Source organism: Perca fluviatilis, chromosome 15 (genome assembly GCF_010015445.1).
Source record: "Perca fluviatilis chromosome 15, GENO_Pfluv_1.0, whole genome shotgun sequence".
Classification (NCBI taxonomy): domain Eukaryota; kingdom Metazoa; phylum Chordata; class Actinopteri; order Perciformes; family Percidae; genus Perca; species Perca fluviatilis.
Window position 1 is genome coordinate 24347442 of NC_053126.1, and position 14247 is coordinate 24361688.

The 14247-nt window shown below is 37.5% G+C and overlaps 1 protein-coding gene across 2 annotated transcripts in view; it reads left to right on the forward strand.

The window, feature by feature from the left end:
- Positions 1-3559: 3559 nt before the first annotated feature.
- Positions 3560-14247, forward strand: part of LOC120573919 (pentraxin fusion protein-like) — a 35388-nt gene continuing 24700 nt past the window's right edge. Inside the window, exons 1-4 of one of the 2 annotated variants that reach the window (XM_039823835.1) lie at positions 3560-3627; positions 3745-3805; positions 5522-5729; positions 8407-9015. In XM_039823835.1, coding sequence (XP_039679769.1) covers positions 3760-3805; positions 5522-5729; positions 8407-8812 — 660 coding nt within the window. In that variant the 5' untranslated portion in view covers positions 3560-3627; positions 3745-3759 and the 3' untranslated portion in view covers positions 8813-9015. Of the gene's footprint in view, positions 3628-3744; positions 3806-5521; positions 5730-8406; positions 9016-14247 lie in introns of those variants that run through there. The other variant, XM_039823837.1, reaches the window with a different exon arrangement.

Genomic DNA, 14247 nt, shown 5'->3' on the forward strand with positions numbered 1-14247 from the left:
AGTTAGGAAACCAGAACAAGCTAACTATTGATAACATAAGCTTTTTTTAAATTTTTTTTGGCTCAGTGATGGTGAATTTAAAGACATATTAAAACTATTTCCCATAAAGCATTGATGGTTTAGGGCCAAAATACATTTATTTTTTATTAGAATTGTTACAAATAACAGATCTACAATACACAACAATATCTTTTCCCTCTGGTTAATCATTCACATGATCGTCCAGCCAGCTCCTGTCACTTCCAGTTAACTGAGGCTTTTACTGGCAAGAGGACAGGGTCATCACACCATCAATACAAACTGAGGCATGGACAATGTGTCTTCCTTTAGAACAAGTGAACTCGATCAAATCACTATGGGCAAAAATACAGCTTATCGGAGTTAATATATCTGAAGGCAATATTATATCTGTTCATGAGCTCTATATCCACAATACAGGGTTCTACAAGAGATAACAGATAAACACAACTTTAATAATGGGAAATTACTTCAAATCAAACTCCATGTATAATTAATACTTATCTTGGATAGAAAATATATTGTAGAGTTAAAAACTGAATATCAGTAATACTAAAATAGTAATAATCAGTTTGCTTTGTTACAATACTCAACATACAGCGCATTACTGACCAGCAAACGCTGAAACTGAATCTTTTTAATACCTCTTTTAGATAGGTTAGGAACCTCATATTACCTAAAAGAAATGCAGATACTGCACTCTGCCTCAAAACAATCTTTAGAAAAAGACATAGTATCTACAAAACATGTGTTCTTTCACATCTCTTGTCCTATTTTAAAGGAAAATGATTATTTAGATCATATACAGTCCATAGTTTTAGGGGTCAGATGTATTTGTGTTTTATTTAAAGTGTATTGAAATCAATAATCTACAATGTAAATATGTGATTTAAAGGGTGTTTACTCATATCACGTCACATGAATTTCACTAGAGTCAGAAGCTGAGATGTTAGTCTACTGTTCCTGCGACTTTGCTAAGATAATGGACTATACCTGTTTTGGTCTGCATCATGATTACATTCACCAACTACCATATTTATTTATTGACATGGAATAACAAACTTAAAATGTTTCTTCAAAAATTGCTATTTTCCAATTAAAAAAAATTAATACAAATGCCAACATGAAAACGGAGAAAGGAGTTGTAACTTACGGAGGCATCTCATCTGTCCAATCCATTCAGCATTGGTGCAGGTTTATAAGTCTCACCTTCCTTAGTGTAGCAATTCTGACAGATGTATTCAACTGTTTCTCCAGGTCTGTACTGGGATTTAAAAGTTCCCTTGGTGTTTGCATCTGCAAGGTGTGGGGGGGGCTTCACAACCTGAAGGAGCTAAAAGAATGTACACACACAAACACGAAAAAAAAGTATTTTTCTTATTGAAGTCTGTAAATGTACACACTGCCAGTTTATTAGCTAAAACTAATACAGTCTTATACAACAGCTCTGCAATACATCCTATACTTTCATTAAGGTTTTAATGTTCAGGTCTTGTTCAAACCCTTTTAAAGATGTGTTTATTCAACTTTATTTAACTTTAAGTTGAATTAATGTTAATACCAGAAACCTGAAACACTAAGTATTATTACTATATACTAGAAGAAGAAAATAGCACAGCACGAACATAATTTGTAAAATGTAAAACACAGGATAAATAGAGCAAATCAAGCGTTGTGAGACTGCAGGGCACTGTGAGAAACCTCTGACCGTTGGGTCATTCAACCACTGCTTCCCCATTTAGATAGGCTGCAGGCCGTGGGCAATTAAAATGTCACCTTTTCTCCTCTTGTAAGTTGATCGACTTGTTCAGGTGTGGTGAGTTGTAAGCCGTCTGATAGACGGGGGACTTTGCATTTTTCTGTTTTTAAGAAGATAATCCGTTTAATCAAGAGGTTTAAACAGTATAAACAGCAGCATATTACACTTGCAGTTATTTTTTTTATTTTTTTTCGATTGCTTAAGCACTATTTTTGAAAACAAGGACCGATTTTTCAAAACACAATTGCACAACCACACACCCAATTAGCAGAAACATATGACTTAATTCTGTTTGAACCAGTTACTCACTGCTGTTGCTAATCTAAAACACTTTTAGCAATTCTACTTCTCAGTGATTAGAGTACAGCTACTACAGCCGTGTGTATAACACTGTTAGCTCAGCAAACAACAGACAAACATAAAATACTGTATCCAGTACAGGTTACTATTACAGTACACTATGTGTAAATGTACTTGACTTCATGTTACTTCATCTGTATGTTACAATTGAGAGACCAAAATACAACATTAGCTAACCTAAGATGTTTACAGTTAACTATCTCCCATATTAGTTTATAAGGTTAGCACAAAAGAAAGTAAAATTTTTACATTAGGCTACATTAAGGTTTTGTTAAACCTGATCATGATGAAAATGGATCATCTTGCAAGACCTTATGTGTTAAAGCAGCTCATGATAAAGTTTTAGTCACAAATCAACCATTTAGATAATGTTATAGCTGTAGCATTGTCTTACATCTACTGTACATTACCTATTGAAACCAATAAATGTCTTATTATTTTATAAACTGCTCCACAACATGGTCTTTTAGTCTCATACTGATATAGATTAGTTAAACAGCCACAATGCCTTGTATTTCTTACTCCCATAACTTATTGACACACACACACACACACACACACACGCACGCCTAGCAATAATTTTCTATGGCTTAAGAACAATTGAAATTCCCTTTAAGTCACAATGATCCTTAGTTCAGCTGAAATTTTAACATTGTTTCAATATTCCTGATAATTGAAATACCATTGTAATACTGTTGATCTATGGACAGTGATTTCAACATTGTTTCAATATTAAAACAGGGTGCAAAATGATGTAAAATCAACATTCAACAATTCGATGTTGATTCAATGACTTAATGTTGACAACGGAATGTTGATTTAAGATAGTTTCAATGACGGTTTTCTATCTGGGTTAGGCCTTTGTCCAAGGTGGATATGCTGATGACACTTCAGATGATCCGAGAAAGAACAACCACAGCCGTATGATTTCTCCACAGTTTGGTAAGCTGATCTGGATCCATTTGTCCTCCCATTAAGCTCTCCTCACCTTCACCACACGGTCCGTCTGGTTTTGTGGCCGTCATTTTCTATGAAAGTCAAATTAGTATGTTTGCAGCTTTTGATCATTTGACACAATCTTTCTCAGGAGATGGAGTTTCCCAATTATCATGGGGACATGCATGTTAAAATTGGAGGACTATAAATTAAACTTCTAGTTTATGTTGGCTAAAAAGTTCAAAAAGTCCATTCTGTGTGTATGTGGAATTGAGTCAAAATAAACTACGATAAACTACAAACAGTGTGGTCTGTGTTTTAATAGTTTTTAAAGCACTATGGCACAGGGGTCTGTGAAAACGCTGAGTTTGGTCCAAGAGAGTGTAGGGGTGAGTGGGGGAGGTAGCAAGATTTGGGAATCTCATTGGCAGATAATAAATATGTCAGCCAATATAATAGGAGCACAGATCATATTCTTGCTTTTAGTTTGATCTTTTATCCAGTTTTGGTCTCCGTGTTCAGACTGTCTGCAGCAGGGCCTTCACAGCAGCACGGTATGTTTACGGCTTCATTGTACTAATATATCTTTATAAAAACTACTGACACTGTATATAACTTAAAATAGCATTATATGTGGAATGAGTTAAAGAGTAAAGTCTTTTTTTCTGCAGGTTTGCTCAGACAAAATGAAACTTTACGCCGTCCTGTTCCTTGTTGCCATCTCCTTGGCCGGTAATTGTATATCCTTCTTTTCCCTTGTGTCTTTATGTGCCTACCTGTGCATAAATAAAAAGTATACATTTAATGTTTTGTTTTTAATTTAGGGGCACTGGTCTGCAAATTTAACTAGAGCAAAAACGATTAGTCCATTAATCAAGAGGTTGATGAAGAGAAAATAAATGGTTTAAAAATGTCTAGAAATGTTTAGAAATGTCTTTCCAGTTGAAATGCAATTTGTTTTCTTCTTCGTATTGTTTTCTATCATAGTAGTAGTAGTAATAACTGAATATTTTGGGGTTTTGGACTTTTATTTGACCATAGGGTCTGGAAACTTCATTTTTTTCTGTATTCTAGACAAAAGGATTGATGAATCGAGAAAGTAGGCTACGGAGCCCCCCTGGTCCCACTTTGTCAAAAAAAATTAATTATAACTATCTCGCGTCCACGAGATAGTATCTTGAGGCCTCGAGATAATTCTTCTTCATATTTTATAGCCTATATTTATACTTTTTACATGTATATATGTCACAAAGTGGGGAAGAATTATAAAGGACTATGGATATGCAGCCTACAAGATTTACATTACTGTATTAACAGAATTGTGATGAACAGTACTAGTAAATAAATTGAAGCAGAACTGCAGCAAACTATATTGCACACTACATATTAAAACAGAGAATATTGCACAGAATGTGAAGTATTGCACTACACTACAGTGTCCAGTTTAATAACAAAGGGTCCATGTGTCAGACACTTTACTATCTTGAGGCCACAAGATAGTATCTTGAGGCCACAAGATAGTATCCTGTGGCCACGAGATAGTATCTTGAGGCCACGAGATAGTCATAATACATTTTTTTTGACAAAGTGGGACCAGGGGCGCTCCGTAAGAAAGTGCTAAACGGTAGCTGGACAGAACCTCTGCTGCTAGTTGATGAGGTGCATAAGAAATAAAATCCTAAGGAGAAGTTAGTATTTACATTGACAAGGGCAGATAATTAAGATGCATAGAAATTAGGCTTTAGTTGTGTTGCTTTTACACATAAGAAATTAAGGGTGTCACGATACCAAAAATTCAATAGTCTGTGCCAATACCAGTAAAATAACACGATTCTCGATGCCGATTTCCATACCACGGTAAAAAAAGTTTTTTCTAAGATTCCATGTACTTTAACTGAAACATGAACTTCTTTATTAAAATATTCAAAAAATATCAAAATGTCATAACAAGACATACAAAACATGTGCAATAGAGCATATAACAACATAATAAGTACAATGAATGATCATAATGCAACAACTAGTGTCCCCAGACACATTCCAGACTTGCAGGCATCTTTTCAAAAGGTACTGTGCAAAAACAACAACAGTGTTTCTAACAGTTGCATGACCAGAGACGTTACAAACCCCGGGTAAAGATTGAGTCCAAAAGGATGCCGAGATGGCTAATTTCCTCCTGAACACGTAGCTAAGCATTAGCTTCAGGCTAATTTATCACAGCTACATGGGACAGGCATTTTGTCATTTCGTGTACTCACATTGAATTACCCGAGTTGGTTACTCGCAAAAACAATTGAAACACTGCCAGTAAAGTGATCCCGACTGGTCCTGGCTAACCGACTAAATCGACTAAAACCACTCTTTTCTGAATTATACATATATTGCACTTATATTCTGAACATAAACACATCTAATATATCTTGTATGTTTTTGTTTTTCTTCTCTCAGAGAGTGGGAGCATTAAGTCCTTGGTGTTCCCCTCGGAGACGAGTACCAGTTATGTGGAGATGGTCCCTCTGAAGCCCCTGAACCTGGGGGCTTTCACACTGTGCATGCGCGTGGCTACAGAGCTCACCGGTAAACGCGAGATCATCCTGTTTGCGTACCGGACCCAAGACTATGACGAGCTGAATGTGTGGCGTGAGCTGGACGGCAGGTAGACACACCATTAAACGCCGATATTCTGAATTTAACATTTGACAATATTTAGTGATTTATAGTGCTGTCAGTTAAACGCGTTAACGCGTTTTTTTCACATGCTGTTGCAACAACTAGTAACGTTAGAAAAATTACAACACCATACCAAATCTAGCTAGACTGGAAACAAAACAACAGGCACGCCGCATACTTGTTTGGCTTGCGAGCCGGCCAAAGAGTAGTAGGCTAACGTTCTGTTTTGAGTGGATGGCGAGCGCTAGATGCCGAAATGGATGCCAATAAGATTCTGAATGTTAAGTTTACTTTTTAAAAGTTGCCAAATGGTTCCATTGACAAGACCAGAGTGACCTGTGTGTTTTGTCGTTGTGAACTGAGCTATCATCGCAGCACGTCCACTGGATGACTTCAGACAGAATCAATGTTGTTTTCAATAAAAAAACATTTGCACAAAGCAAGCCAATCCACTTTTCCATGTTGATAAGAGCACTAAAATGACAAAAAATAATGGGAAAAAAAGAAATCAAACGACATATAGAAAAATGTGCGATTAATTGCGAGTTAACTTTGACATTAATGCGATTAATCCAATCAATTCCACTACAGACTGTGGCAACCCAGGGGACTTAGAGGCAAGATATCCAATAAAATGTATAAACACAAAGTGTCCTTTCATAAATAATTCAAGGGACAGGGGAGTGGGTCAAACTTGAACTGAAGAGTCTTCAATCTGAGTTTTCTGTTGCACGACTAAAACAACCTTTGAATGTACACACGTTCCACCAAAATGTTCCTTCCTGAGGCTATTTTGCAGCGGCTCTGTGCGGAGCTTAGTGCCGCCCATGACGATTGTGTTTGGTTTAAAGAAATGCCAATAAACCAGAGCACATTTTTCTCCCATCCTGGAATGCTGAGGAGGTGCGGCTGCAAAATAGCCTCTGGAAGGAACTTGTTTTGGTGGAACATTACAGTTACACCAAATTAATTATAGTACTAGTAGAACGATATGCTACCACTACCACTGCTTCTAGTCGCTACTAGTAAGGACTACTAACAACGTTACTAATACCAGTACTTATACTTCCGCTGACTCAAAAAAGTCCAGAGCATACTTAAAGATCCATCTGACCCCTGGTCACCCTGTTTAAACTCCTGCCCTCATGCAGACGTTTCAGGACTGTTAAATCAAAAACAACTGAATCTGAACATTCTTTTCCAAAAGCCATAACTGCACTTAATGCTACTTTTTAAGGATGGATCTTTTTTTCTTTTTTTTTTAAACTACCTCTTTGGTTTATTTTTCAGTCCCTCCAGAAAAACTCAATGAAAGAATAATTCAATGCATAATCAGCCAAAGTCCGCATATTTATGCGGGGGCCGCATTTTTTCAAATACGCCGCACTTTTGGGGCACAAATTGCCGATTTCTGCGCAAAATATGCGGGGCTTGCATGATTTCATAATCCCCGCATTTTCGTTGCAAAAAAGTCACATATATCTTAGCAGAAAGTTGAAAAATGTTGCGTTTACTTCACACAAGAGCAGCCATTTTCCCCTGTTGCCATGGGAATGTTATGAAGTGACGTAATTACGCAACGTTAACTTCATCGAAAAGCAGGGTGTTGGGGAATCACTTTTTTTTCTCTTTTTCGTCAAACCGAAGTTTTTGCAAGTTCCCGCAATTTTTGCAAGTTCCCAATTTCATTGCATAAAATTGCATAAATATCCCGCATATTCCATTGCATTTTTTAAGAAAATGTGCCGCATAATAAAGGATTTTTGCCCGCAACAATAAAAAAAAAACTCCGCATTTTTCTGGAAGGACTGATTTTTATAGCAACTTTTAAAGGCTCTTTTATATTTATTTATTCACCTGCTTTGCACTTTTGCAGATGTTTTGAACTGATAGGACTGCATCCAATTTTGTTATGCATGTACCACCACAGTAAATTCTATTCTACTACTAGCAAGTACTACAACTGCTACTTAAAATACTTCTGCTACTACAGCTACTACGAAAAACACTACAACAAGTACTGATTACTACTTTTGCTTACAATACTACTGCTACTACAAATGAAACTGAAATAAAATTAGCTAATACTCATAACAACAATATTACTACTGCTACCAATAATTTTGACATGTATTCATGAGTTACTACAGTAGTTCCCAACCTGGGGTCTGGGCACCCCTTCGGGGGGCGGCAAAAATCACAAGGGGGTGCAAGTCTTTATCTGGTTTGAGGTTGAGGTAAAAAAAAAAAACATTTGCACTTGTTAAACAAATTATGATAATACATTAAAATATATAATGTATACAAAAGTCTGTATGAAAACTTTCTTACCTAACTAAAAACTATTTTTGTTCTCGCTTAAAATTGTAGGCAGGCTACTTAGTAGGCCAAACCTCCAGGACCTCTTAACCTGAGACCCTTGCTGTCCTCAGGAAAGTAAGGCTCTATCTCGAGAGTTACCTCAACTTCGGTTTCGGGGGGGGAGCTTTTCTTAGACATGAGTAGGGGGGACGCCAAGGAAAAAAGGTTGGGAACCACTGAGTTAGTACATCAAAAAAAGTTTTATATGATCACACAATTAAGGTAATACAGTACAATAACTGTGTGTTATTTGAATGTTGCATTGTTAAAGCCTCTGTACTGTTATTAATATGTGTGTTTAGATTGTCCTTTTACCTGGCGGGAGAAGGGGTTTTATTCCGAGTCCCTGAGATCGGCGCCCTGCAGACCCACCTGTGTGTCACCTGGGATTCCAGGTCAGGTGCGGCCGCTCTCTTCATGGATGGGAGGAAAAGCTCGACCAAAATTTTCAAGAAGGGTCACACAGTCCAACCCGGAGGCAAGGTTATCATCGGACAAGATCCGGATAGTTACTTGGGTTCATTGGATGCCAGCCAGAGTTTTGTTGGGGAGATCGGTGATATTAATATGTGGGACTCCGTCCTCTCAGACCGCATGATCGAAGACATGTTCTCTGGGAAGAGAGTACCAACAGGAAATGTTTTCGACTGGAAAACCACAGAGCTTAACATTAACGGGGAGGTGGTGGTTGTTAATACTCCGCAGTAGCTTTAAGGCTCACACACGACATGCTGGAATCATTTCAGAATTTCAAGTAAAGCAATATAAAGCTCTGCACATCCACATTACACCTGTATGACATACAATATATGAAGAGGACTTGTTGATCAAAATGCAGGTCTGTGCTCTGATGTAATGAAGATGTAAACTCATCTCTTACACTCAGTCCAATAAAAAACATATGATGACAATTCTGTTGTGGTGGAATATATTACAATATTATCATTAGGGCTGAGCGATTAATCAAATTTATATTTTTCTTAATTACAATTTTGGCTTCCAACAATAATGAAACCAAGGATAAACGATTACTGTGCTGCATGGAATATGTTGAATATAGTTTACCAAAATGTTGAATATATTTTTAAGAGTTTTCAGTAGGTTGTAGCAGTACACTTCAACATATTTGATCTAATTTATTGTGGTCTAATGTTGATATATGGTATTTATTATTTTGATATAGTAAAAATATATTTCAGGAGTTTTCAGTAGTCCAATTTTGTTTGTATTATTTATTTAAATGTATATATTTATTTTATTTACATACATTTTAAATTAGTTTTTCAGTTGAATTATATTTAAAATTCAAGAAGTCCAGTGTTTAATTTTTTGAGTTGATTCTTAACAAAACCCCCTTTGTTCTTTCACAAATATGTGCTCATTCATGTGCAATTACTTCCACCAACTAATCTAAGTATTCTCGTAAGCGTATCTGCCATTTAGAATCATTCAGAATACATACTAGCGAGTTGCTCGAATGACGGCAGCCATGTAGTGCTTCCATCTTTAAAATACATTAGCCAAAGATGGACATACCTCTGCCTTTCGCGCTTTTAAACTCAGTGGCACCGTGACGAATGCCAGGGGGAGATTATTCGCCAGAGAAGCGAAAAAGAGAATTAAAACGACAACGCTACAGGCAAAGCAACAAGACCAGCTGGAGTGGCTAGAACAGCTGCGTGTAAACAATGGAGGCACTAAGAGCTAATTTTGGGTTCGGCCACCATAGGAGTTGAAATGTGCTCGGAATGGGAAGGGCTAGAAAGTAATATTCAGTTGGTTGTCATATACAATTTCACAACTAGATGGGAGAAATTCTTACACAATGTAGCTTTAAAGTTCAAGAAATCCAGTGTTTAAAAGACAAGTAAAAATTCAATGCAAGGTGCTTCTGAAGTCAATAAGTAATCGTGATCTCAATATTGACCAAACCTAATAATGTGATTATTGCACTTCTTTAGTTGATACTTTTTCATAGTATGGCTTTAACTAGGGTTGCACAATATTGACAAAATGTGATATTGTGATATCGATATTAATTGTGATATTTTTAAACATATGTAAAATTATAAAAGTTACGGGAAAAGATTTCTTACAACACAAGGTTTATTTCAACGGTCATATTGGACTGGTACAACATGAATAAATAAATAAGGACCATGTCTACAGAACAGGGTCTAGTTGTACAGTATAAAATAAATAAAGAGAACAGGACACAACTTTTCTTTCGCTTCTCTGATTCATTCCGTTTTGTTGTCTCTATTTCTTCACTTACACTGTCACTCTGTCGAAATATGCACACACGTGCTACGCTCCATAGGGTTTGTCACGTAGTGGAACCGTGGCGCGGAGCGCAACAACATGTGCGGGCACGGTAACTGTGAAACAATCAAATGATGATCATTATAGTGTTTCAAGCGGGCTCTAAATCGAACACAACTAAGCCACACAGCCAACGGATGGGACGCAGTGCTCCACAAAATCAACAAAATATATGGCATACTTATCGCGACACTTTCGATATATTGCGATAACGATTTTAAGTCAATATATCTTGCACCCCTAGATATAATATTGCGCAACGTGATATTTCGATAACAATATTGAGTCAATATATCTTGCACCCCTATTTTAACATCAGTAGATTAACCATTATCCTTGAAAACCAGAAGAAAGAATCTCATCTATAAAAGACAAGACTGTGCTACCAACCAGGTAAAGTGCAACTGCTCCTCCAAAAGCACCAGGCCAAATGAGTATGAAATGGTTTGTGCTTATTTAATTTAACATTTGTTTGGGAATATGCAGTACCACCATCTTTAAAAATCACTTTAAAGTAATAATGCTTAGAAGAATTACAAGTCCCCCATAGTAAGGTCAGAAAAGTACAGTCGTCTAAATATTAATTATATACCATCAGTGTTTGGAATAACGCCGCTTAAAAGAACGGCGTTAGGTAACGACGTTATTTTTTTCAGTAACGGGGTAATCTAACTAATTACTTTTCCCGTCGTTACAACGCCGTTAACGTTACTGGACATTAAATGCGGTGCGTTACTATGCATTGATTGAATAAACTGTGTAATCCGAACGCACCCCTGGCTCGCAGCTAGTGAGGAGGTGGGTTAATAATGAGGTGGCTAAGGCAGAGTCATGTTTCATGGTAGCCAATAAGAGCCAGTGTTTTTATACACATGCCAGCACACGCGCCACACACACACACACACACACACACACACACACACACACACACACACAAACAACAGCTAAACAGAGATTCGACGAAGCAGCAGAGATGGCAAGTCAGGAGCAATCTGATGAAAAGGTAGCATTTTAAAGGTGGAGATATAAGCACTACTTCAAATTGTGGTCAAAGGCAAGAACGTGCATGTAATGTGTACATTATGTCCAGGAGCAAAGACTTTGTCGACTTCCATTGTAAGCAACTCACAACTCACAATTTAATAAAGCATCTCACAATGACATACGCATCTACAAAGCTAGTGGCCAAAAACACCGATACCTCCACCACAGATGATAGCTCGCCATCCACTAGCAAAGAAGGACTTGGAGCAAAGTTGACTTTTGTTGTGAACTAAACACTTGGAAGTACAGGTTGTTCACTTGACCAGTTGTCTCAGGTTGAGAGAGTTTGATTTAATTTCCTAGAGTTAAATGCACTTTATATGGTGTAACTGTTTACTTTTCTTACAAAGATAATACTTGAAGTGCAGGATAAACCTCTTGCGGTCTGTCAACGTGCAATAAATATCGAAAGTTATGTACAAACACCTGTCTGTTCTACTCATTTCAACTGACTTGTGAAAACTGCAAAAAAATCCAACTTTTTGAACAAGTAGTGAGTAACTATAACTAATTACTTTTTAAAGTAACGTTCCCAACACTGTATACCATATGACAACTTGGATGTCGTGACAAACGATAAATAACAGTGTAGCAGTACACTGAGATAACTTGGAAGGACTTCAGCGCTCTCTTGTGGACTTTTAAGATATTATCTCCAACAGGAGAGCAGTTGTTTGTAGAAGTTGCATTCACACACACACACACAAAACACAACCACACACACACACACACACACACACTCTCTCATGGCTGCAGTGCTGTTTCCTCTGGGTCCTGACGCCCGTCAGGTTCAGAGGTTAGATAATTACACGTAGTTACAAACATTGCAGAACAGGGGGCGCTGAAGCCACATCTTTTTTGACATTGTTTTCAAGGAATAAACACAACGTTAATTCAACCATTACATCATGTTTATAACTACCACTATTCACTGATGTCCAAGTGTTTTTTTTTTAAGAGGACTTGCAATTATGAGATACAAATTTGTGTTTTTAATGTGTAGTTAATGAATTTGAATTTGCCTGAACTTTCTGCCACAATTTGTCGACTACAGAATATGTTTATATAGCCTAGATGTAATTTGTTTTACCAAATGCAGTTTGTGTTATGTTAAAAAAAAAAAAAAAATTTTTTTTTTATAAAAAAAAAAAAAAAAATGTGTGTGTGTGTGTGTGTGTGTGTGTGTGTGTGTGTGTGTGTGTGTGTGTGTAATGGATGTATTAACAGAACTGGATACAGTGTTCGGCGGGAAGCCCCATACATTCCAATGAGAGTGCTCAAAAGCGCATAAAGCAATCATGTAGCTCTTCCGCGTTGACTGCAAGCCCCCAGGAAGAACGCCATGTCTTAAAGCCACCATGGGCTTAGCGGATAACGGTGGTACTGCACGCCATTGCCCAGAAAGACTTTTCACATAGACTTTACATGGCGAAAGAAACTTCTATATTTCAGCGGATCATTTTTTTTGGGGTACATCACCTTACCAGCCGAAACACTTAAAGGGTCCTTGTTTAAAACGTTTTTAACATTTTTAACATTCACTAGTAGTCGAATCCTGAGTTATTAAACTAGGTATGATGAACGCGCATAATCTTCTATTAATACGTCCATGGTATTATCTTATGATACACCTGAGGGATGTATGTATGCTGTAAAGCCTGTAACGTGTATGTAACGTACATCATTAGCATTTCCCAAACTGGCGGGGCTATCGGCTAGTAGCTAACAGGGGTAGCTAGCATGGATGTATTAGCTAAGAGAACGGTAACACTATACCTAGGTTTACACCAACCACTATGAAATTGTCCCGGTTAAACAGTTAAAATGCTGACAGCTAAACGGTGTAAAAGTGTGACTGTATTGTAGAGGATTCCAACAGCAACAGTCTGCCGCTAAAGCTATGAGCTAAAAGACACAAAGTAGCACTGGTCACTGCTGATGTCTGAAAAACAACACAGACTGAAAAAAGGTTGCGTTTACTTAAAACTGGTAAAACTCGTGGTGCATTCATAGTTATTGTAAAATACCCTTTCCTCATCTGTTTTTGTCGTTGTCCATCGTGACAACATGGGCCAGTCAACGCGGAAGATCCGAGCTCCATGTTTGCTTTATGCGCTTTTGAGCACTCTCATTATTATCACAATATCCAGTTCTCTTAATACATCCATGGTTGACTGGCCTATGACGTCAAGATGGACATGCGCACCAGCAACAGTTTGTTTGTGTTGTCGTAGCAACCGGTAGGAACATGCTTGTTTGTGAGCTTCTCTCTCGTGTCTCTAACAAGTATGCAAACTCATGAACTCGCCGTTTTCACTGTCTAAAATATTAACGTTAAACATTGTGTTTTCATTGTTCCTGATCGTTTACATGCTTATTTAAATAAATGATGGATGTATTTAGACAACCAAGGAGATTTAATCATTATGTCGTGCTACTAGCTAGATACTAGCTAGCGCTAGCTACTAAGGTTAGCCTGCGGTTTCATGAACAGGGCTCATCCACGTTACAAACTTTACAGCATACAGCCCTCGGATGTATCATAAGAGAGAACCAAGGCGATGTAATCACTATGTCTGTAGTAACGCTATGTAGGCATATAGCTATGTATAGTATTACTGTTAATGTCCATGCTAGCTACCGCTGATGTTAGCTACTAGCCAATAGCCCCGGCAGTTTGGGAAACGCTAATGACGTTACATCCACGTTACAGGCTTTACAGCATAGGCTACATACATCCCTCGGATGTATCATAAGATAATACGATGGACGTATTA